This window comes from Abramis brama, assembly GCF_963993115.1.
Source record: "Abramis brama genome assembly, chromosome: 21".
In the NCBI taxonomy this organism is placed as follows: domain Eukaryota; kingdom Metazoa; phylum Chordata; class Actinopteri; order Cypriniformes; family Leuciscidae; genus Abramis; species Abramis brama.
Window position 1 is genome coordinate 19587156 of NC_139983.1, and position 25056 is coordinate 19612211.

Here is a 25056-nt window from a genome sequence, read left to right on the forward strand (position 1 = left end):
TTCAGATCTGAATTTGCCTAACCCTGACTAGCATGACATATGGAACAACCTTTGTCAGCTGGACCAGGTTGGGGTTTTTTTCTTACCCTTTTTTTAATAAATAATAATACTGTAGATATCATTACTTGCTACACTTGTTGCCTGTTGCATTACACATTATTAGATCTGAAGCCCGTGGACACCAGTATGGGAAAGAATTTTTTTTTATAAATTATAAAGGCAGGTTGAAAAGACGCGAAGGATTCGGTTGAAAGTGTAGAGCAAACAGGGTGAGTGTTAATGTCAGCTAAACGATAACCCCTTCAGTCTGCGCTCTGCTGTGGGGAGGCAAAGAAAAGTGCCGAGGCCTTCCACAATATGCCATGACTCCTATTTCTCTGCCTCCAAATTGATCCTTTTTGCCCTTTTTATCTGCCTGCCATGCACACACGCTTTCTCTCAAATTCGTCTTTTTCCCCCTCCCCTCTCCCCATTTCTTTCTTTCCTCAAATGCGGTGCACTCCGGGGCGTTATATTTGAAAGTGGACGCTCCTTTTTGCTGAGGGATTTCTGCATAGGTCCCCCAGTTTTGTTGTTACGGTTTTATATGATAAGCTTTTTTATATGTTTAAAATCAATATGTAATCCTGTGCAAGGGCTTATCCCCCTACAACCCCATTTGTAAATCTATTTGAGCTTTGTTACATGTCTGGGCTGCCGTATTCCTCAGATTGATTGGGTGCAGTGTGAGAATCCTATCAAATGGCCGGCTTTGATGATGTTGCAAACTCTTTCAAGATTGCTAGTTGACTGGAACTGGAGATAAGGCGAGACGACACTTTCTCATTCTACACTATTCACTGAAATCTGTGTTCATTTCCATTTAGCCGTTGCTTTCTGCATTTGACTCTCAATATCCACTTTTATACAACAGCACCTAATAGATATTTATATTTGTGTAGTCTCCTGATTCACACAAGTTTTTCGTGTTGTCGTAATATATTCTGTTTTGTTTTTCTATAATATAATTTTTAGTAATATTTTTTAAACTGTTTTTATTTAATTTGGGTGATAATATTCAGTTGTTAGCAGTAGTTGATATCAAGGCTGTATAATTTTACTGAAATCATTTTAGCCCTTTTTTCAGCATTTTAACCTTGTGTAGTAAAAGTTTTTTCCATTTTAAAACACCAAATTAGTAACATTGCTCATATGCATGCACAGAAACACAAGATGCAGATTAGTGATTCAAAGATTTATTCAAAGACATTGTGTATATGGTTTGTTTTTGATAGTCACTTTATTTGTATCTGATGTAGTTTGGGTGTAGTGTGGTAAGAATCCAGGGACTGTCGTCCCGTCACCCTCCTTGTCATGGTTCTCCATGTTGGTCTTTGTCTCATTCCCAGCTGGCCTCTCTCCAGCTCCATCTTATGCTGGCGCTCCCAGCCTGCCCACTGCTTGCCTAAATCTGCTGTAATAAGATCATGCATTTTTCCCTGGATTCCTCCAACACTACTTATTTCCTGTTATTTCTTCCAAAAAAAAAGTTCTAACCAAAAAAAAAACAACTCCATTCAGTCCAAAAGTTTGCTCCGTGTGTCCGTACACTATAGCGAGCAAGAGCGGGTGTGTGAAGTTTGTGTTTAGTGATCTTTCAGCAGAACTCTCAGAAGAAGCTCTGTGTCTCCTGAAGCTGCCGAGCAGGTTGCACTCTTGAATAAATTTTGCTGTGGAGGAGGGTCATGGGGATTTGAACCAGCGCATTCTTCTGTGGGTTGTGAGTGCTCACATGGTTACCATTGGTGTGCATTGTTAGGGTTATCTGAATAAGCACCGACCATGTGAGTTTTAACGTGATTGCCCAGGGCGATGAGAGAGAGAGAAAGAGGGGAGTAATCCAAAAAGGATTGAACCCCCCACCCCTTCACCACCACCAACTCCAAATAGTCTTCATCCTTCTCTTCTTCAAGGGAAAAGAGAGGAGGCAGCAGCTTCCGTTAGTGTTTTTTGGCGAGTTGCGATGGCTCGTTTACTCTGCCGTGTCCCCCTGCGTCCATATTCATTGTTTACCTTCTTAATGAGGGGGGCGGTGCCGCTTCCGCTTGATTGACAGCTGCATGCGGCCTCTGCTGGAGTTGCAGGGGAGGATCTGTGGCTTTTTGGCTGAGAATGCTGAAGGGGAACAGGAGGAGGAGGTAAAGAGTCGAGGGGCTTTTTCTCTTTCTCTCTCTCTACCTCTTTGGGACATGCAGGAGAAGTTTTTGTTGGTCGTAGCCTACCCTCCGGGCAGGTCTTTGTGAAGTAGGCATTGTCGTTTTTGACGGAGGGGTAGCAGAAACGACAGAGCGAATTAAAGAGGAGGGTCGTGAAAGACGGAACGTATGGAAAGCGATGCAGGATAAACAGTCTGGCCTGTAGGATGTTAAATACGGTCAGCACTGCAGGCGCACAGGAAACGGCTGGCCTGTGTCACATTGCTAGCATAACAGAAAATTAAACTTGATTTTTTTTTTCTCACTTTTGCAAATAGCTAAATCGCTTTTTAAAGAACAATGCACCTTTTTTTTTTTTTTTTTTAATTTGGCAAATTTGTTAAAGCTGAGACAAATCCTCTCAAATATTTAGCATTACCCTCTCTGAAGCCTAGTGTCAGAACACCAAAGACTTTGATTTAGCTGCTGGGGACCAAATAACTTTCAAATATTGGAAGTGTGTTCATTTTGCCACCGCGGTTCACTTCAGAGGGGTTAAACGAGAGCGAGGAGCAGACCTTTCGGGACCAACGACTCTCTCAGCACCACACTGCAATTTCACATAACATATTTTTTTTAATGAAGTACATTTATTTCAAGTATTGACTTTTCAGAAGGCCGAATGTGCGTTTATCTTTCTTTTCTTTTTTTGATAGAAATTGGCGGCTCTATATAATAAGAGAAGTTGATTTTGTATGCGTGTGTTTTTGTGAGTCTATGTGCATGAGAGAGCGCTAATAAAGCAGTGTAAAGACACAAGTACAGTCTGTTCTTACAGCGGGCTGAAGAATAGGCCCGGTAAGATAACTTCCCCTTGGCTGTGAGCAGGGCCCTAATCTGCACTGGTATCAGTAAGGCCTGATCTCGTCTGCCTGGCTGATATTTCAGACCTGTTGTTGGCAGAGGGACATGAGCAGGTCACCTCACAGAGACCTTTGCTATAGTTACGCACCTTTTATACATTACATATACAAGTACATTTCTTCCAGATTATGGAACTCCATGTTTGTTTAAGTGAAAAAATCTGAATTAGGAATTATGATGTACTTATGGACAGATTTTTGGCTATTTATTCTTAGTGTGAATCTTAATGTATTCATGCTATCATAAATGCGTCAGTGCGTCTCTTTTGGAGCCGTTTTGAGGCGTCTGAAAGCAGTTTGTGTACTTAAAGAACTGTTATCAGATCCTTTTAGTCTGAATTCCACCGTGTGGCTGCTCTCCATACAGGAACCTGTGGGTGCCCTGGTACAACTTCACAATAACTCCACAACAGTACGGGCTACGCTTTCTTCTCTGAATATTTTATCAAGGGACAGTGATGTCTTTCTCACTAAAACCCAGTATATGACGTCTATGTCTTTAAAGGGATAGTTTATTTCTGTCATCATTTGCTCACCCTAATGTCATTCCAAACCTGTATGAGTTTCTTTCTTCTGCGTAAAAGAAAAGAAGATAAAACAACATTGAGATGTTTTATAATATGTTCGTTTTTTGATAGTCATACAGGTTTGGAGCGACATGACGGTGAGTAAATGATGATTTTCCAGAACTGTGATGATTTCCCGTTTCCTGGATTGTGTTGGAAGGTGTTATGAGGTGATTAGTGATCAGCCTGAGCTTTTTCTCTTACATTATTCTCCCTTGTTTCCTCTCCATCTACCAGACTGGCAGAAGACGGAGGCACAGAAGCGCCGAGAGCAGCTGCTGCTGGATGAGCTGGTCATACTGGTCAACAAACGTGACGCACTGGTCCGAGACCTGGACGCCCAGGAGAAAGAGTAAGTCCTCCTGCCGCAAGGCATTGTGGGATTGCTAGATTAGTCCTTTAGGCCCTGTAGCGTGGTTCAGGGAGGGTTTAAAGGCCAGAGTTTGCAGTCACCCTCATTCTCTTTGCCACTGAGCATGTTTAGGTGTTTTGTGGGGAGGGTGGAGTCAGGCAGAGAGGGCTTGTGAATATTTCAAGAGCTGAAGCCATTCAGACAGAGTACAGGTCATAGGTGGTGGAGGTGCAGGTGGCATTCTCCTGTGTCCATGTGTGTGACCTTTGATCCTGTGTGTCCTGTGTGTGTGTCGGCAGGGCTGAAGAGGAAGATGAGCACCTGGAGAGAACCCTAGAACAGAACAAAGGCAAGATGGCAAAAAAAGAGGAGAAGTGCGTTCTTCAGTGATGGTCATTTCCGAAGCAACAAAGGAGCAAGATGACGTGTACACTACAAAGTCTTGAAATGTATTTGTGTCATAGAGACCACAGCATACACTTTATTATTGTTGTTTTAAATCTTCATATGTTGATCTTTTTATTATGTAAGGGCTGAAGAACTGCTGAATGCCCTGAGATGCATCCTGTTTCATTAATACAAGAGAGATTTATTGTTTCACATACACAAATTCAAACACTTTGTTATTGTTTGGTTTGTTGGATTTCACAAACAAGGTACTTGAAGAACTAATATTTGAGGAGATGCAAAAAGCTGTACAATTTCCAAAACTTTCTGACTAAATGGTTAAATCCATTACAATTTAGATTAATCTGAACACTAAGACATTCGCAGTTTCTTTCTTACAGGAAATTATAACTCAAAGTTTCAGTACAGCGCATAAATTGGGGACATTTTCTGTTTGTGAATAGGATTGGGTTTCAAAATCATATCACATTTCAGTTTTAAGAAAATCCATCAGCATGTTCTCCTCTAACAAGAGCTGAAATGTTTTAATTACTCAACTTTCTATGTGTAGAATATTTGTGAAGGGGAACTTGTTGCATTTAAAAAAAATGATTTTGTGTTTTACTGACTTTGTTTAATATGTTTACCAAACATTTTAGAGCTTTCTTTAGTGAGAAGAGTGAAATACTGCGAGTGCTTAAACAGAAATAAACGGTCATGTTGTACATTTCATTTCACTGTTTGAGGCTTAAAAAAGCATGGAGAAAAAAACAACAACTTTATTTTCAGAAGCAGTCACGATCAGAGTAATTTATTACTGTTTGCTTTTATTACTGTTTGAGACGTTTTTAAAGTAACCATCTTCACAATCTTGTACATTTGCTCAAAGACTTTAATATTTATTGTATAGTTAGAAGGGAGGCTTTTCTTGTCCGCATATTTCACTTCTTTATTGTACGAGCATCACCGGTTTATTTATTCAACTGTACTATAAATATCACTGTTCAATAAAATTCAAAATGATTTCATACTCGAATCAAACAGCAGCTCGTGTGGTTTTGGGTGTTGCTAATGGATGTGGCCTTGTTTTTCTAAAGAAAAGTGTGTGTCATCGTTTTTCAGCTGATACTGAATAAACTTAGAATTTGAATTTTAAAACACATTTATTTAATTTTGCCGTTTATGCAGTTCTGTTCGTTTTTATAAAAATGTTCCAAATTGCATATTTTCTTCTGTCATTATTGAATAGATTTGCCTGTCTACATGATGTTTAACCTAATGACTTAATAATCACTTTAATCAATGTTTTATTTTTCGTATGTTCTTACTGGACTGACTTTTCTGACACTCATTACTTTAAAACCCATATGAAGTCGCACTAAGACGAAACAAGAAAGACGTTTTATATTTATACATAATATCAATTAATAAAACAATTTACAGGCACTCGAGAGGGACATCCAGTTCGTTTTGCGAAAATTCCCCTGGATTTTAGGGTTATTTCTAAATGAATGTTTGCGTTTTGTTTTGTTTGAAGTCTTTCCTCAGAGGGAGATTAAGGCAGAATCACTCCGTCCAAAGCATCTGCTTTCCCTCAGACACTTAATTCTGAGCCAAACAGTCATCACCGCAGCTTCGCGTCCTCCATTTAACGAGCAAAATAAGTTTTGACAGCTGACGTCCTCCCTTAGCCCTTCTAATACTTCCACATTCATTTGCTGACTTGGTTGGGTCTGACTGTACCTCCATTTTCCCCCCGGGCGTTTTGTTTTTGTTTTTATTATTTTGCAGTTATCACAAATGACTGTAATCTTCTGAATAGGAGACACTTACTGGCGCTCACAAGCCATTACACGGCGGCGGAAAGGACATTTGTTTGTTGCCTTAACTAATCGGAGAGTTTTAGCCTGTGAGATGCTTGAAACGCATGTCATAATTTTATGCATTAGACCTGTGGCGAGGTCCGTGTAATCCCGATGAGACGGTAGCGTGGTGTTCATATCCAAATTACCGCTTTGAACTGTTCTTGAGTCCATTCAGATGCTTAATTTAATACAAGGTGTGTATGCATACATCTGATTTGTCCCCGTGAAACGTGGGATGGAATAGGCTATTAATATTTTACTTTTTGAATACGCTTAAAGTAGTCTGTCTTTTTGGTGCACTTTTTTACAAGTAGCTCTTAAAACGCTCAAACTTTATTCTTTTTTGTAAAACAAAAACAAAAAAATATTTGATTAAGTTATTTGATGCATTTGTGGTTTATTGCATTAGCCGATATCGTAATTCAATAAATGTTCTGTTTCAGTCAAGCAACTATTGAAAGTTTAGATTGCCTTATCTCTGGTATTTTCTCTTAATTTCATACACAAACGTGAATTAAAAAAAAAAATAATAATAATAATAATAATAATATATTATCTGGGTAGTTCTAGTTCACACACTCACATGCAAGTGACATTGTCAAAATGCACAATTCCCTCCTTACCTGATTGTTGTCCATTTTGCCAACTGTTGTTTTCAGGCTCAAACCAATAGTGTATGTGGGAGAGAAAAAAAAATGAATAAATGAAAGCTTTTCAAAATAAATGTTCTTATCACAGACAAAAAGAAAAGAGCTATCCAAAACAGCGTCGAGAACAGGACAGCATCTCAGCGCGAGCAGAGCGCGCGTTCTGTGGATCCAGCTGCTTTGAAGTCCACGGCCTGTCTTCAGGTGTTGAGCAGTTGGACTTGACGAAGCCTCTCGACCGCCGAAAATCCTTCCCTCGTCCTAAAATACACCGGAGGAAACGGTACCGAGCCTTCTGTACGAGCTTCAGTATCGTATTTTATGCATCATCGTTTTAATAAGGACCGACAACATCGCCGACTCGCTCCCATCCTGCCGGCTAAAGAAACCAAACTTTTCCCCCTCCTCTTCTCGCCTCCTCTAATCCCGAGATTTACGAGCTCAGCATTTAGAAAATTCGACTGCAATTTGGGATTAGACAAAATACTCTTATTACAAAAGCTTCTTGCAACCTGATAACTTGATACTTGTTCGGGGTTTATCACGGGGTCTTAGCAACATCAGGGCCGAAAGAATAAACCAGCAAACGGACAAAATGCAGGAATAGGCTAGTATATTTCTTTTGTGCGTGTGTTTAAGGATCACATTTTATTATTATTATTGTTCGTGGACATAGTTTAAGGGCAGGTGGAATCTGCCTTTATGGGGGGGTGGAGGCAGCACTTGTGCTTTAAACAGCCGGTATAAACATTTAATATGCGCATTCCCTGTCACCGTACTTCTCAGCAGTAGCCTATCCAATAACTTTCCCTTTAGTTTTTCCGCGTCTATTGACGGCTAACAGCAGCATCTCTGTTATTCCCACTTTTGTCGATGACTTTGTTGATCTATAGAAGAACGTGTAAAGCCGCCCGGTCTTTGATTGGATGCCCCATATAGTAAAAATGTAATTTCGTTCCTCCGGCGGTCACTTGCTTTGAACATTAGGTCGCTTTCAGCTCAGGCCTCAATTAGAATGAGTTGATTTTGTGAGATCAACAAAAGGACCGAGCGAAGCCTTATTAAGATCTTCTGAGCCTTTCAGAAACAGTTAAGGAAACACCGCGCCCTCCGTGATATTCTGTTACCGTATTTTATTGGCATTTCTTTGGGAAAGTGAGGCTTGAAAGGTGCTTTCTTTGATTCTCTGAGGCTCATACTCTCTCTATGTGCTGATTTCGTTTCTTTTCTGGAAGGGCCGAGTTTTTCTTCACTCCCTTTCACGTTTCCTCTCCGTCTGCCTATTAAACTTTACGCACACTATTCTGAAATGTAATTCTAAGTGGGGATTAGCCACTCATTAATATTCATGAGGCGGGTTAACAATAAAAATGAAAATAGATAAAGTGGATAAATTAATCTTTTTTTGATGCATTTTACCCCGCTTCAAATCGATATAGCCTACATGAATCGATAACTTACATTTTGTTGCATCAAACGGCTACTTTGTGGATTCTTTATTTTTATTTTTATTTGCGTGATGTCAGACATTTCAGTAAAGACCTTAATGTCCTCTAATTTTTTTCCTCTAATTTTCTAACTCTTTGGATAGTGTATATAGCTTTAATTATATTAGACTATTTAATCCAAGTGGGTATCTGCCTTCACATGAATTAATAAATTAATATTATTCAAATATTCGATATTGTTTCCGATTTTTTTAGAGGTCGGCTAAACCAAATTAAATACATTTCAAGACGCAAAACTGTTACAATTGTAATTAAGCAACTTAGACAAATGTTTTGTTTAGATTTGACACGACTTCCTAATTAAATGTTTTGGTCAATATCGCAATCGTAAGGTCTTTTAGTAATATTATAATTTAAATAGCTAGTTTAAATGTTTTTATAGCCTACTTTTTAGCCTACCTTAATTTCATAAAATGAAGCCCATTTCTTAATATATTTACCAACCAATTTCTAGGAAATGTTTAACTGTATTGTCAACACTTTTCTGGATATTTTAGGTCTTCTCGAAATTCTAAAGGTATATTTGGACGGTGCATGTTCTTGATGTCTTTAGTCAGCGCGGGGTGGGGCTTTAAAGAGGTTCTGCCCGTGGACTGGTTGTTACAGTTGTCAATCAAGCAGGGACTGCGCGGTGATTGGCTGGAGTGGGCGGATCTGCAGGTGTCCTACGCTCTTAGAGAGGCAGGGTTAGGAGAAGGTGATCAATCTCCATCCGTCTACATTAGCAATCACCTTAAACTAGTGACAGACACGAACGAGAAAGCCAAAGCAAATGAGTTTAATGTATTTGGTTTTAAACCCCGGGAGCACACACTCAATAGGCAACAAGAAGTCCAGCTAAAAGCCAGACACGTGCGCCATATCAACATTGCTGCAGTTTTGAGGAGTTTTAGACGACATTTATTTGGTGAGGTTCCTCGGTCGATTTTCCTTCCTGAACTCTTCCACTGGTGGATATTTTTATCGTCTTGTCAGACTGCAAGAATTGAGGAGAGGAGAAGGACGCAGGGTTCTGAAAAAGGTAAGAACAAATGCGCCTTTTAATTTATTTCCCCCCCTAATTTTAGTTCAACTCTTCACAAAACGGAACTATAATACAAGTTTCAGTTAGTGCTAAAATTTCTTGTTTTTTATGTTTGCACAACATTTGATATTCTGATGTAGCCTACTATTTAGACAAATTTGAGAAGTTAATTATACTATTTAGATAGCCTACTATTTAGACCACAGTTTTTATTTTTATTGACCTCTTCACTCTACCGATGTCAGTGGTGTGTTTAAGTTACGCAGTAAACAGTCGGGTAATTGTCATAGTCGCTTCGAAGCAAATGTTTCAAAATGAATTAAGTTTAAAAAGTAGCGACCCGTATATGTGAATCGAACACGAGCATTTTTGCACAGATCAACTCTCCGCCGCAGAACAGCCTAAGCCAGCTCACTTGGAGAGTAATTGGAGAGGCGTGTTTTGTTTTTTTGTTAATTTATTTTGGTGATAAGGCCAAGAAATGAAGGTGTTTCCCCTGAGGTCTAATCTGCATTGTAATTGAGTTAATTTGCACGTAGATGTGTTCTTTCTAACCAGTCTTTACAGAGTAAAGAATAAGCAAGGAATAGATTGGAATACACAAAACTCTAAACGGCTCGGTTCTCTCAGCACGGGGCCCATCCACATTCATTTTCACTAGATAACCAGTCAGCTCCTACATTTGGTTAAAAATTGAATGACTAACAAAATTAATACGACGTGTTAATAATATACGGTAGGCTATATATATATATATATATATATATATATATATATATATATATATATATATAATATATATATATATATATATATTTTTTTTTTAACTGTACCAGACTGTGATGATATTATAGGCTACGATATAATATCTTCTAGAAAAACATTTTCTAGAAGTAGCCCATCTCTGTTTTATCCTAACTACCTATTTTGAAAGATGTAATGTTCAACAAAACAATTTTAAATAGCCCAATTAACAATAAACATTTTCTATTACGCTTTCTTTTTTCTTTTTTTTTACACAAAGCTAAATTCAGTGTGACACTGAATACCATGTTTATTAGGCCTGCAAGTTGTATTATCAAATTATTTTGATAAGTAGGCTACTTTTAAACCGCACAGATTTAGTCTTAAATGCCCTGTTAAGATAGACTCTGCAGAGCCGTATTTAAAATTTACTTTAAATCATTACATTAAATCATTACTTTAAAAAAACGAATGTAAAATAAATGTAGCTAACTCTTACAAAATATTTTAAATGCTTTTTTTTTTCTTTTATGTAGGAAATGTCAAAATGTGGAATATTCATACTTTATATTTGTAACCATATTTCAGCTAAAACTCAAAATTAACTCAAAATTGTAGAAATATTTAGAAATACAATTATACTTTTAATTCACGTCAAGCATCCTGGTATCAGTTTTCACCACTGTGCTATTTTTCGTTTTTAAATTCCTTATTAGTAGCCTAGTAGTATATTATCATCATCATCATCATCATCGAAAAAGGTAGCCTAATAGATACATTTTATGTATAATTTAAAAACCAGGAAACCAATTAGATTGTCACTTATTTATAGGCTACTTTATTTTCTCTAATAATTGTGTTCAGTTCTTTATTGACTCCTAATTAATTTGTTGTTAATACCAGTTGTTAATATTATTACAATCTCATTTCAGTAACTTAAATCGGGTCCGTCCTTCGTCAAACTGCAACATCGGGGGAAATCGAACTATTGGCAAGATCTGGGGGGACCCGTGACTGCCTCTAGCATGATGTCATACCTCAAACAGCCCCCCTACGCCATGAACGGCCTGGGGCTGAGCGGTGCGGCCATGGACCTTCTGCACCCGTCCGTCGGATACCCAGGTATTTCAATAACACGGTTTACGTGTAGCCTACGGTGAACAGTGTTTAACACCGCGCTTTGTGCGCAAGAATCACGTCTGTGGTTTTTGACTTGTCTTTTTTTTTTTTTTTTTTTTCTTTTTTTTTTTTAGTTGTTAGAAACTGTTTTCAATAAAGCTTTACTGAAATTCTTGACATTGTGTAAATGCATTTTTCGATGTTTAAAAAGGACTTATTAGACCTAATATGCTCATTGTATTATTTAACCTATATATATATATATATATATATATATATATATATATATATATATATATATATATATATATATATATATAAGGTATTTTAGGCTTAGGCTTATATTTAAGGTAGCTATTTTATTTAAGGCTTTAAGGTATTAGGTTTAAGGTAAAATTACTTTAACTTCCGAAAATAGTCCTTGAAAATGTCCTGAAGCTACTTGCTATGTCACATGTAAACAAAATCATAATATATTATTCTGTGTACTCTTTTGACATGTTTTTTCTTCCCCCAGCGACGCCCAGAAAGCAGCGGCGGGAAAGAACGACATTTACGCGCTCACAGCTTGACATTCTCGAATCGCTCTTTGCCAAAACTCGTTATCCGGACATATTTATGAGAGAGGAGGTGGCACTGAAGATAAACCTTCCTGAGTCCAGAGTTCAGGTAGGCTACATGTAACCTCTAAATGTTTGAAAAAAAAAAAAAAAATCAAAATAGAAAAAACAATTGTTCAAGTAGCCTATGACAACTTTCCCAAAATATTCGTTAATGTGCTTTATGCTCAGCTGCTCCCCCTACTGATTTTCTTAAAAGTTCGTAGTAGTTTGTAATATGATTACAATTATTGCAATTATTATTACAGACTCCTAGGTGTGTGTTTGACATTTTGCTTGTCAGCTGTACAGCCATTACAGAACTAGGGTTAATTGGCAGGTGATTTCTGCTCTGTCTGTTTGATTTGTTTTTTTTTTGTTTTTTTTTTGAATTATGCAGCATGAAAGAATTTGTATAAATTACATTTGAATAATTAGTAATCTCCAAACCAAAGTAGTGTTCAGTGCATTTGTTTGTGCATTTTGAATTTATATTTCCTGCACTGAGGAAATGTGGCCATATAGTCCAACTAGCCTATATGAAGGTGTTTCCCAGATCACTGTGATTAAAATGCTCACTCACTTTGATGTAAATACCACCGATGAGGAAATGTTAAATTCCCACAGTCCGCTGTGGATTTTTCATGAAAAAATGCTTTTTCTGAAGTGATCCGAGGCCTAAAGGAGCAACCCTCCGTCAATTTCCCAAGCAATTTTATTTGCTCTTAATAAGCACATGAAACAAAACGCTTTACACGCTCAGACCCTCCTTCCACTATTGAATTACCATCTCTGCGGAGAAACTCAATAGGCTGCTATCACCCAGTCGTCTACAAGCACTGAAATTAGATCCACACAGTAAAGCAGAAAGGCCCTGCATGCAAATTAAAGCCAGGAACTGCTAATAACTAGCTATTTTCCACTCTGATATTGCACAATGGCTCTCCAACATGTCCTTCAGCCATGCACGAAGGTCTCCATAATCATTTAATGGGGCTCTGTGTGCATGTGTGTATTAGGCGTAATGGACTCTGTGCTGTCCTCTTTTTATGTGCATTTATTTTCGAAGGTGTTGTTCAAACAGTGTTTTTGAAGTGTTTTTGTTTCCTCTCTCCGTCCTGCAGGTGTGGTTTAAGAATCGCCGTGCTAAATGTCGTCAGCAGCAGCAGAGTGGCAGCAGCACTAAAGCTCGGCCCGCGAAGAAGAAATCCTCGCCCACCCGGGAGAGCACAGGCTCCGAGAGCAGCGGCCAGTTCACCCCTCCAGCAGTCTCCAGTGCTGGCTCTTCCTCCTCCTCCTCTTCCTCCACCACCAATAACACAGGCATCAGTAGCACCTCTACCTCTATCAGTACTGTCTCCTCAATCTGGAGCCCTGCCATTTCTCCAGGCTCCGCACCCCCATCCGTCTCCCTGCCGGAGCCCGTCGCTCCCTCAAACACCTCCTGCATGCAGCGCTCTGTCTCAGGCACGGCCGGCTCCTCCTACCCCATGCCCTACAACCAGACCACCGGCTACAGCCAGGGCTACCCGACTCCTTCCGGTTCTTACTTCAGTGGGGTGGACTGTGGCTCCTATCTGGCCCCCATGCACTCTCACCACCACCCTCACCAGCTCAGCCCCATGGCAGCTTCGTCCATGTCCACACACCCCCACCACCACATCAGTCAGTCCTCAGGACATCACCACCACCATCACCACCAGGCCTACAGTGGCACTGGCCTGGCCTTCAATTCTTCTGACTGCCTGGATTACAAGGAGCAAACGGCCTCCTCCTGGAAGCTCAACTTCAACACTACAGACTGTTTGGACTACAAAGACCAAGCATCCTGGAGGTTCCAAGTCTTGTGATCTGATTTTTTTTTTTTTAAATGCCCTCCATTTTCACAATCTCTCTGTTTTAATAGTGTGCTGAGTTTAAGGAAAGAATATATACGGACTTGCAGATTTTAACAGAATAGTTAGATGTTCGCCCCCCTCCCCCTCCCCCTCCCCCTTAGCGATAAGAAAGGGGAAAATGGCAAAGTTGTGGAATGAAATGAAAGCTAGTTTTCCCTTTTTTGTCACTGAAGAGACTTAATTACATTTACTCGATGAGCCAGAGTTCTGGTTCTGAAGTGTTTCGCCGAACTCGCGTCACTCTCCTGCCTGATCTGGATTATCGTTTTTCTACACGGGACACTGAACGCTCAGCGACCGTTTTACCTCCACCTCTCAAACCCTGTACAGCTGTTTCGTTTTCTAAATATGGTTATTTTTTAGGATGACAGATTCTAGTCAGCTTCACGGAGCTGAATTTTGTACATATGTATTTGGGTCAGTTACATTGACCATATTTAGTTGGTGTTACTGGATTTCAAATGGTTTAATAAGACTTTGAAACGACTTTATGTAAATCTTTTTCCCAAATAATCCAAAGATCAATAATTGGCCGCTGGACTTATTTGATATACTGAAAACCAATTTTTGTTACCCTGAAAAAAATAAATAGGATTTTATATTGAGAACATCATGTGGGGGGAAAATTACATTTTGAAAAAAAGAATCTTGATTATACGTTGGACATTTTTTAGAGCGGGGGATATTTGGCTGTGATATTCCATTAGATAAACTAGCATTTGAAGATTTGTTGCGGTGAAAGAGCACGGGCATGATTACAATTGTTGGATGCATTTAACAGCACTTGATTTAATTGCTCTAACCGAAAAAAAGAAAAAGAAAAAAAATCATGTGGATGAAAAATGTGGTTAAGGAAGAATTCCCAAATGCCAGTGAAATGCTGAATGTACTGCAAGCGCAGATCATTACATTCATGTCCGTAATAAAGATCAGTTAACAACCAGAATTTTTACATGACTTCTGACTGGGGTATGTCCGATTTTTATCACCCTAAATTTACTCTTGTTGCAAATGTTTTCAACTCTCAACGAACGAATAAATAAGTTAAAAAAAGTACAATAAACGCACCTCAATTTTATTTATTTCGTGAGATCCTGGATGCATTTTGGTTTCAGAACAACTTTTACATGGCCAATACAACTTAACTTATTTTTTAACCAGTGATCTATATAGAGAGCTGAATGATTATCTGCACTGAACTTGATGAACATTGATTTATTTTCATCGGACTGTGAGGATTTTAAGGGCGTGAGTGAAAACCCGCATGTTACTGACTGCAAATTTTTTTTTTGTCATGTGGAAAGGATTAAGTTTTTGCTCCTCAATAAAGCGGTTATTTGCCATGGGAATGGATGCTACAACTGAGTATGCAGTGGTGTAAAATTGATTAACTCAAAACCTGGACTTTAACTAGGCCTATATTCAGTTGGGCTTTAGAAAACACACAATCGTTTGAAGGTCTTTTTGTGTAAATTGTTATAAAGGCCACGGCACCGCAAAATTTCTTAAATATTTATTAACGCATTTGATCAGGTCGTAATTGAATGCGCTCGCGATAATTGCTTCCCAGCAGAATCTCAGCGCGCTCTGGAGCACAGGAGCGTTTCGCCAAAATAACCCGGAGCGATATCGCTTCTTCTGATTCGGTAATGACGTGGGTGGGTCTGGGTTAATGGGTCAAAAGCAGGAGGGAGGCAGCCGTCAGGCACCGGGCCATTAAAGAAATAGCTCGAGAAAAACAAGGGTCTGGCAAAGCTGTTTAGATGAACGTGTTCGAACAGAAAAAGTTTCCTTTTGGTCGATTAAGCAGCGGATAGAAAGAATGTGCACAGGTTGTAAATTGTTTATGTCTCTCACCACAGGAAGGCCTGCATTATTTTAAGTCCTAATTAATTACAAAGATCTGTTATATTTATTATAGCCCCATCACATTTTTATTATAATAAATAAATGCGCATCGAAAGAGACACGCTAGGCTACTCGACGTTTCAATGAATATCATGTTCTGTGGTGTTGTTTTTTTCCAGAACAATTTCGTTAGTAGCATAGGCTAATAATAAAATAACCCATTCGCACGACTTTAATCAGCTTCAGTGTTTTTGTGTGCTAATTATTGATGTGTTGACCTGGCAGCTGAATCAACACCTTGCGCAGAAGAACATTACTCGTATTTGTTTTACTTTGCTCGCACTGAGACTCCACCGCAGCTCAGCGACACTACATAAACATGAATGGATTTGTAAGATTTGCATCAAACAAACATGTCTTCCTGGCGAATAATTCGAGGAGCTCGGACACGCCCTCGCGTGGAGCACCTGCTAAAGCCCGAGGGGTGAGAGAGAGGAAACATTATAGGGCCTGTTCGTTCTAACACTTTCAACTGACGCTGGCATGATTCTGGAGAGGTGATTTCATGTCCATGAACTTCACAGAGTTGATCACTATTGATAACAACCAACATCTGTGATTTTTTTCCCCGATAAAATAACCGAATTAGCCTAATAAATAAAGCTCCCTTCTTCAGACATTAGATATTTCGTCTTTACATAAATTTGTCAAGGCGAAAGATGATAACCGATAAGCTATATAGGCCTATCATAAATGTCTGAATTTAATAACATCTAACATCGGCCATTTAAGCACTCACATTAAAATACCACGTCATCCAGTTTTCATTATTTTGAAATGGAATGAGTTTCAAAATGTAAAGCCTGGCTGGCACGTGCATTTAACAGCTATCAAAGTGAACAACAAAGCAAACGTTAGGCCTACATTTGCAAGCCGAAGTGAGAATTTGGGTAAAAACATGAGAGGGACGTATAGGTCACATGCTAGTTTAAGCCTGACCTCTGTCTAATTTTGAGCACATACGATAAAGTTAATTAGACGCTCACTTCACATGTTGAGCTGAACTTTCGCTTACTGTCACACAAACAAGCTGTGCTTTCACTTTAAATTTCCGTTCTGAAAATTATCTCGTCTATCATTTTGTCATTTAGGCTACTCAACCAGAACAGAAGATATTGTTTAATCAGTCTCTACCTGGAAGGCATGTGCCTTTCACTGCCGTTTGAGTAGCCTATATACTACCACAACTCAAATAGCCTACAATTCACTGAGAAAGCTTTAGGCTAGCCTACTTTATTTTTAGATTGCCCCTTGCAAGTATTTTTTCCTTTATTTATTAAAACGGTGTTAAATTGTTTAAACTAAACGAAATCGAATTATTGCAGCAAAATGCCCAAGCAGCAAACTTCCCTCGGTCAAGAATATTTTGATGAACTATCCTCAAAATGTGTAATTTTCTCAGTTCATGAGGCGGATAGGACGCTTTCATTACTGCTGTACGAAGCAATCCACACTTGCCTAGCTGATATGCTCATGTGTCCAAATGTCACCCGAGTGGGACGGCTCGTCCACAATTGGCACCATATTATTACATGTGAAAACTGTAAAAGAGATTACCGACCAAAAGCATTAATGGGAAAACGGAAGTGTGATGAGCGAAGGGTTTGCTGAGATGGCGAGATGCTGACTCCAGGCCTCTGTGAGTTACAGAAACGCTGAGGGTGGAAAAACCACCAGAGGGATTTATTCCTACAGTATTGACGCTGAGGTCTTAGGAACAGATGACATTATGACTGTCAGGATGGACACTTGCTGAGCTCATATATAACTTTATCATTAAATCAGTAACTGACCATACATACAGTTTAGGTAGGCTATAGCTACAGATATAGCCCCTAATAAGCTAAACTATAACTTTTTCTCGTCGTTTAAAAAAAATGAAGATATTTAGGACAACGAAAGCTCTTTTTTTCTAATCTGTTTGGCGAAAACGCTTCTTGTTGAGCGTTTTAATTTGTCTTTTATTCGTTTGTTTTTTTGTGGGGCCTAGCCTACATTCAGAAATGTCTGCGCTGTGGGCTAATATCTTCGAATATACTACAAAAAATCTCATTAAAAAGCTGAAATTATATTTTAAAATTAAAATTATTAGTGAAGAATTTTTAGTTTTTTGAATAATAAACGGTAAAATATTTGTCAATTTGAAGTCAGTGTGACGTAAACAACATGCAGAAAACCATTGTCACGTGACAAAAATATATATAAAGGAGCGTCTCAAAGTCATTGTTTTTTTATCATCATCATTATTTTTAAGTATAAAGTATTCTGACCTTTTCAACAAAAAGGCATGTTTTTGTTTGAGTCAAGTGGAGTAGGCTTAACACTAAAAATGACTTGATATGTCTTGTTGAAATAATATAAAATGTGACATTTGTAGAAAAATTGCCTTGGTTTAAAATTATTTGAAAACTTTTTTGAAGATGTTATACACTCCCATATATTAGGGTGCAAGGTAAATAGTAACTACTTGGTGTATATATATATTTATATATATAAATTAAATGGAAAATATTGATATTGAATGATTTTCCTTATGACAAAAATAAATATAAACACAAACACCTGGCTTAAGCTTGTCCCAGACTAAAATGCTTATTTTGAGCTGTTTTAACTGAAAGCAACTTGCACTGGCATATCTTAAAATACATCAGTGTCATCGTTGTCGAGGGATCTGTTATCATAAGTGACTGTGTCCAAGTTATGCATTTAAGAAATATACATATAGCCTACAAATCACGCAGTTAGCAAACAATGTATTAATTTAAACAATGTAACAATTTTAGGCAGAAACAAATGTCTACTTAAATGTCCTAAGGCCCAATCCTAACTTAATCTAAACCCTGTCTGTGAAACTGGGACATAGTGTTTTAAAATGATAGAGACTGGAATAGGATCTCTAATGTATACTATTTTACCACTCAAGTGTTAGTTGACAAAACAGTGCAATCAGTGGTGACATAATTGATGTTAATGGCTGCAATTAAAACGGGAACAGTTAATTAACTCTTAATTGAGGTGAGAACATTTTGTCAAGTTCATGTTTCTCCTATCAAGTGACCAGACTGTGACATCACCTCACCGTCTGAAAGATGGCACTCTTCCTCGGGCTGTTGATCCAACAGGGAGCGTGAGGACTGAAAACCAGTTTGCCCTCTGCTTAGACAACCATTCAGGAAATGAACACTAACAGTGAATGGCTGTTTGTTTGTGCAGATTTGTTCAATATCTGGTGGTGTATGACAGCTGGTTGAATTAGATGTAAAGACCTCTGATGAACTGTGCAGAGCCAGGCCCTTGCTGCTCAGGTAAATTCATAAAAACATCTGCACTGGTACATTCTAAAACATTAGAAAAAAAAAGGTTCAAATTATTAATATTAAAAGAGAATATTATAAGCGTGAATTCAATGACCTCATGGATAAGACTGATGTAATACTGCGAAATAAACAAACATGATCAGAACATCTAAGCTCCCTTTTCATATCTCATACAAAGTAGCTAACAATGCTTCTGGATGTTGTAAAAGAAACTCATCTATCAAACCCAATGATGTGTCAATCAAATTTCAGCATTTTTTGCCAGAAAGATTGTTTGATCCAAAACATTTTCTTAGTTTGACTCGACACAGGATTACAAGGTTGAGATCACAGAAAAACTGTGATCTCAAATAATCCTGTGTGATTATAAGTTTTAAGCTTAAGTCTGAGCTGTTGAAAATGGTTCCTGGCACACAATCAGTGACTGGAGGCCAGACTTATTTAAAAAAAAAACAATATGAATATAAATCAAATAAGACAGATGCCTCTTGAAAACTACTCGATCAGTTGTCGGATCAATCATCATAATTGCTGATTGTTTTAATGCACAAATCAAGGGCAATGTATACATTACAATAGATAATATGCAATGCAATGTTTTTAAAAATGATACGGTGACAACAGTACTGATTTGTCCTTAAAACGTTCAAAGAATAGGCAACAGACAGGCATAAAAACAGAGGTGGCAACACAAAAGCTTCCTCTCCTGACCCTTCCTCCATTTCCAGCATAAATTCATATTTATATATCTTGTACATATACTTTTAAAAAAAAGAAAATCCTCTTAGAATGCAGAGTAAATAGATTACGATACAGTGAGGGATTATGGATGGCTGGGTGCTGTCAGATTAAGTTCGGAGTGCAGGTCGGCGACAGTTCTGACACGGCCGCTGTGTGAAGACTGTGGGGGGAAACGGCAGCCTCCTCTTTAGAGACGCGCAGCGTATCCCCTCTGCATTTCTTCTGCATGTAATCTCATACACCAAACAGGTGGAGAATTAAACCCAGCCCACAAGCCGCACCACTGATCCTGTGATCAAGAACAGGGACACTAGTGTGGCCTCTGTGCCACCATGCTCAAAGAAAGTCAAGTGTTACTAAAATAAAAAAAGCGGTTTGCAGACCCTCAAACATCCATTCTGATAATGTGATAGTGACTGGCACGAGCCAGAATGGTTAGGGAGTATATGTAACAGAAAAAGGAATAACTATGGAAAAGTAGGTTTAAATTGTTATTTTATATATATATATATACACACTCAACAAGGCTGTACAGTACTGGCCATAAACAGGATCTTATGACCCCTTTTCCAAGATATTATTTAACAAACACTGTGCAAGCTATAAAAGTAATTAAAACAGAATCAAAAGAATTGCAAAAATATGTTTTATTTGAAAGCAGTTTTATAGTTTAAGCACATTTAATCAGTTAAACCGTTTTTTGTTTTTTTTAAACTAAAAAACAATGTTTATATTGTTAAAAAATATATATAAAAAACTATTAATAGCATTGATTGTACAAATTTAGACTAAACCTAAATGAATAACTTTCAGTTTCCCCTCCTCAGGCACCTATAAGTCACAAAATAAGAATATAATTATTACAATTATCAGCATTAACTGCAGTAATACAAATTATTAAAAATATTTTGATTTATATTAATAAATAGATCATATTTTGTCAACATTCATCAGTTATAGGACTGTAAATGATGCTCCGAGAAAAAGTTAACCACACAGTGCATCATCAAAAATAAGAAATATACAATAATACTAAATATAAAACAATACCTGTGTGTTCCGGTCAACAAGGTTGATTTCTAAAGAGAGAGAAAAAATGAAAACTAAAAAAATAATACTCACATACAAATGTTACAAGTGAAGTGAGCATCGCATTAAAAGTCTTAAAAAAGTTGTACGCCGACACATCCGCTTGAGTGTCACAGCAGCACCTTTCCACACCTGAATCAGGTGATCAGCCTGAGCACCAATCACTCAGTAATCTCGAGTAAGTGCACTGTGTGTACGAGTGGGCGGAAGTGTTGAGTTCAAGCGTCCTCTGCGGCTCAACTGGAGGAGGGTTTCTCCATGGTAAATTATGACTGTGCCATTAGCATTCAGGATTATGCGTGTATTAAAATTCTGATGTAAATGTCTGTAATAGCCTAGAGTCTGTACTGTCCAATAAATATGTATGGGGAAAAAAGTTTAATTATTCTTTGGACAGCAAAGAATAAAACATTAATGTTTTAGGATGATTAGCTAAGTACAATACAAGCAGAAAAAAAGGCAGTCAACTTGAACCTATTTTTGAGAGGGCAAAACAGAGGGGAAGATATCACTCTCAGGGCATTAATGAAGGAATTATCTGTGGCAGTAGAGCTCTGTGTGAAACACACAGTCACTAGATAAATTGTGCCACTAAAGCTGAAAAACAAGCTGTACGCCTTCATCCAAATACTGAGAACAATGTACTCATTCAACCCTGTTACTTTTGTATCTACTTTGAGAGCAGTATTTACTTAAACGGAGTTGCATTCAAAAGAACACACCTGTGTGTTTCCAAGGCCAGGTGCGATGACTCGTCAGGGTGTTAGAGAGGTCATCCGTAGCCTCAGAAGTCGACGTTTTCCTGTGGAATCAAGTTTTTCATACATGAATAAAAATATGAGTCAAGAAATCTCTCTAACTCTGTCCGATCAGACTAACAGTGAATGCTGTATGGAAATATTCTAGTCTTCTGCATTCAGAGAAATGTTACTATCCTGTTCAGTGTACTAGCATTCACAGCAGACAGGCCTGGATCTCTTTCACACACAGCATCAAGTCAACACAGAGCAGCTATGTGTGGGAGTCAGGCCTTTCCCAGGGATTCATGGGTATTCCAAAAAACACGAACCGCTGCCACCGTACGCCGTGCCGTCAAATCCAGCAAGCGTGTAAGACTGCGTGAATGTTATCAGTCGTATTGTGGGCTGTGCGATTTGGGTTTTTCTGCGGCGACTGGCGATGGAGATGGGGTCCAATTTCTGGGGTTTTTCTATTTCCTTTAGTGATGCACGCCGCTTACAAGGAATCGAGGGAGGAGGAGAAAAAGAGGCCTACGGGGCGCAGCCCACACCATACAAACAAGCGAACAAACACATACACATCGCTACACATGTACAGATGCACTCGGATGCAAGAGCTGTCCAAGAGCTGGAGTGTGTGTGTGTGAGAATAAAAGGATACATTAACAGATGTGTGTCAGACTCGGGATGTTTTCCAGATATCCGCATCTTTGCCTCTCTCCCTGCGCAGGGCTGGATTTAGTACAACCGACGGTGATGCCACCAAGTCATTGTACTCCTTCTCTCGCTCACTCTCCCGATCTTTTTTTCTTTGCCAGCACAACGTAGGCATGAGGCTCGAATCAGTGTCTCTAAGCCTTATTGGCTCAGCATAAAGAACAATAAAACTTCATCGGAGACCAGATTAGTCTGGTTAAATAGAATTTAAAAAACTCCAAAAAACAAACATAAAAAGGGAAAAATGAGAAGAGGATTTCCTCTCTCTCTTGACTGCTATTTATCTGGGTGGGAGCATCTCCCTCTGATGTCTTGCATCCGGCCGTGTAGCAGTGCAGGCCTGTAAACTGGGATTCAGGCTGCCAAATTACCCCCAAACTCCTTATTTTGTGTTTTAAAAGCCCTTTAATCCCACCCCATCCTCTTTGGGCCGTCCACTCGTAACTGGCTGACGGGAGAGGGAGGATTTAAAGGAGATCGAGGGAGCTTAAGTGGGACAGAAAGAAAGAGAGTCAGCACAGAGTCAACGGTCCCTCCGTCAGCAGCAATGGAAGCAGAGAGAGGATAAGACAATAGGACAATCCTCATGTAACACACACACATCCACTCTACACCCTTATTGTGACGCTCCAGGCCAAACTTGGGTAAAGTACACACACTAGAAGAGATAGAATGGGTGTTTGCTTAAAATATCTCTCGCCGGGGCGAGCGGTGACTTCTTTAACTCGGTATGCTGGGTGGCACGTTATGTCAAAAAATGTGCAGATACATTGGATGGGTTTATAATAAGAAATAAGCGTATAGTAGCGATTAACAACCTCGGATAGATACAGTAGGTCTACTAACAGTATGTCTGTCTTTAACACTAAGTTTAGGAAAAAATTAATTTCCCTTTGCAGAAAATGAAAGACTATGAAAATAGTTTCAGTTATGACTTTTTTGTTCTTTTGATTTAGTCTACATTTTTCCACTTGGGCGAGTGATTCGCGGACAGCTTTCCCTGCGCACGAAATCCCCCATTTGCCAGAAAACCAATGAGAACGCAGGACAACGATGACGATACATAACAACAGAGGTAGGCGCCAAAGCTGTTGTGGATACGCTTACCCGAAACACACGAAACTAGCAGATTCGAAGAAAATTACCATTGTTTGGCAAATAAACAAATGGCAGACAGTTACATAAATATTACCAACATTTTATCATGTAAACTTTATGGTACACCTCAAACAAAGGAATTTATAGTAATTTATATTGTTTATATTAATTAGTGAGTCCACATATGGCTTGGGCATGCAGAGCATTCGCAGTTTACAGTATATGGACCGCACGCCCCTGTTGTGATATGTTTAAAGGGATAGTTCACAAAATACAAATACTGTCATTATTTACTCCCCTCATGTTTTTCCAAAGCTATATGCTGTTGTTTTTTCCCTTTGAACATAAAAGGATATTTGAAGAATCTTCACACATAATTATTTTACATTTAATGACCGTTCGTAATTACTACTTCTATTAAGCTAGAAGAGACAAAAAGCCCCAATAAAAAAGTTCATAAAACTATATTCACTATATTCAAACTCTTGTAAAGTCATATGATTGCATTAAGCGAGGAATAGTTTGAAATTTACGCCATTAGTCACTGAATGATTAAACTTGACATACTGATCAGTTTTTTTATTCTTTGTTAGAATAAGTTCTTTTTAATGAACTGGTTGATCCAAAACACAAATCGAACTGAATGATTCATTCTCAGTCGGTTCTCAGGTTCAGCTCACTGAGTCAATGCTCTGGTCAGGGTGGTTTTCAGTATTATTATGAAATAGTGTCTAACAGTAAATTTCATAAAGCGTATGGCTACACAACTCTTGCTATGCATCACATGACCACTTTTATGAAGATTATTTGATGAATTTTGTGTTCCACAGAAAAAAATAACAGCATACAAATAGGAATGACACGAGGGCAAGTAAGTAATATTATTTTCACTTTTGGGTGAATTATCCCTTTAAGAAATGCACTCAAATGACACTGCTAACAACACCAGTTTATGGCATTTCAAGAAATGCAATTACTAATGCATCAGCTAACAATTTAATCTAGACTTATTCATTTAAAACACTCACACACACACACACCTTGATGCAGTGCTCCAGCGTTTGGGGTCGTGAACATGTCTGTCGCTGCTGGTTGGTGGGAGCTTGACTCCACTCTGCCTTCCGTTTGCTGACTGACACTCATCTGAAATCACACACAAAATCCCACCATGCCCCGAGGAAAACAGTTTAACATGAAGAATCTTTGAAATGTAGAAGCTCTTCTATGAAAGAGAGAGAGAGAGAGACAGAACATGACATATAGTGTAAAACATGGGCGTCTAGTACATGACTCTCCCAGACAGAGACAGTGAAGGTTACATATTACAAGAGACACTAAGTGAGACTTGATCTCAGGGAACACCCTACAGCACAGCAGTGTGTGCGTCTGCGTCTCATGAGCTATAAGATGATCCCTTTCATATGCTCTTCTCAGAGTCCTCCTTTACAATTGGCTCTCTCACCAAATCAACACACTCCTCAATGAGATAGTGGACACTGATCCTCTTCTGTGACAACAAAGCAACGGTGGAAGGATGGAAAGACAGACAGACAGAGAGAAACTGCAGGGAGTCTAGGCAGGGAGTTCAAGAATATAAAAAAATGCAAGGAAAAATACATTATTAGGGCTGTTATTTTAAT

General features: G+C 38.6%; 3 protein-coding genes across 12 annotated transcripts in view; 2 read left to right on the forward strand and 1 right to left on the reverse strand.

The window, feature by feature from the left end:
- Window positions 1–5623, forward strand: part of ehbp1 (EH domain binding protein 1) — a 140537-nt gene extending 134914 nt beyond the window's left edge. For all 8 annotated transcript variants that reach the window (XM_084097684.1, XM_084097685.1, XM_084097688.1 and 5 more), the window contains 2 exons: window positions 3901–4015; window positions 4315–5623. In XM_084097684.1, the coding sequence (XP_083953810.1) occupies window positions 3901–4015; window positions 4315–4405 (206 nt within the window). In that variant the 3' untranslated portion in view covers window positions 4406–5623. The remainder of the gene's footprint in view (window positions 1–3900; window positions 4016–4314) is intronic.
- A 3498-nt stretch (window positions 5624–9121) lies between these two features.
- otx1 (orthodenticle homeobox 1) lies at window positions 9122–14756 on the forward strand. The gene is made up of 4 exons (XM_084096891.1): window positions 9122–9443; window positions 11123–11312; window positions 11827–11978; window positions 13033–14756. Exons 2-4 carry the CDS (start codon window positions 11216–11218, stop codon window positions 13756–13758), a joined length of 975 nt encoding a protein of 324 aa, XP_083953017.1. The 5' UTR covers window positions 9122–9443; window positions 11123–11215; the 3' UTR covers window positions 13759–14756.
- Window positions 14757–20401: 5645 nt separating this feature from the next.
- wdpcp (WD repeat containing planar cell polarity effector) overlaps window positions 20402–25056 on the reverse strand; it is a 100850-nt gene continuing 96195 nt past the window's right edge. For all 3 annotated transcript variants that reach the window (XM_084097697.1, XM_084097698.1, XM_084097699.1), the window contains exons 15-18: window positions 24457–24559; window positions 21584–21663; window positions 20823–20851; window positions 20402–20603 (exon numbers count right to left, since the gene is read on the reverse strand). In XM_084097697.1, the coding sequence (XP_083953823.1) occupies window positions 20556–20603; window positions 20823–20851; window positions 21584–21663; window positions 24457–24559 (260 nt within the window). In that variant the 3' untranslated portion in view covers window positions 20402–20555. The remainder of the gene's footprint in view (window positions 20604–20822; window positions 20852–21583; window positions 21664–24456; window positions 24560–25056) is intronic.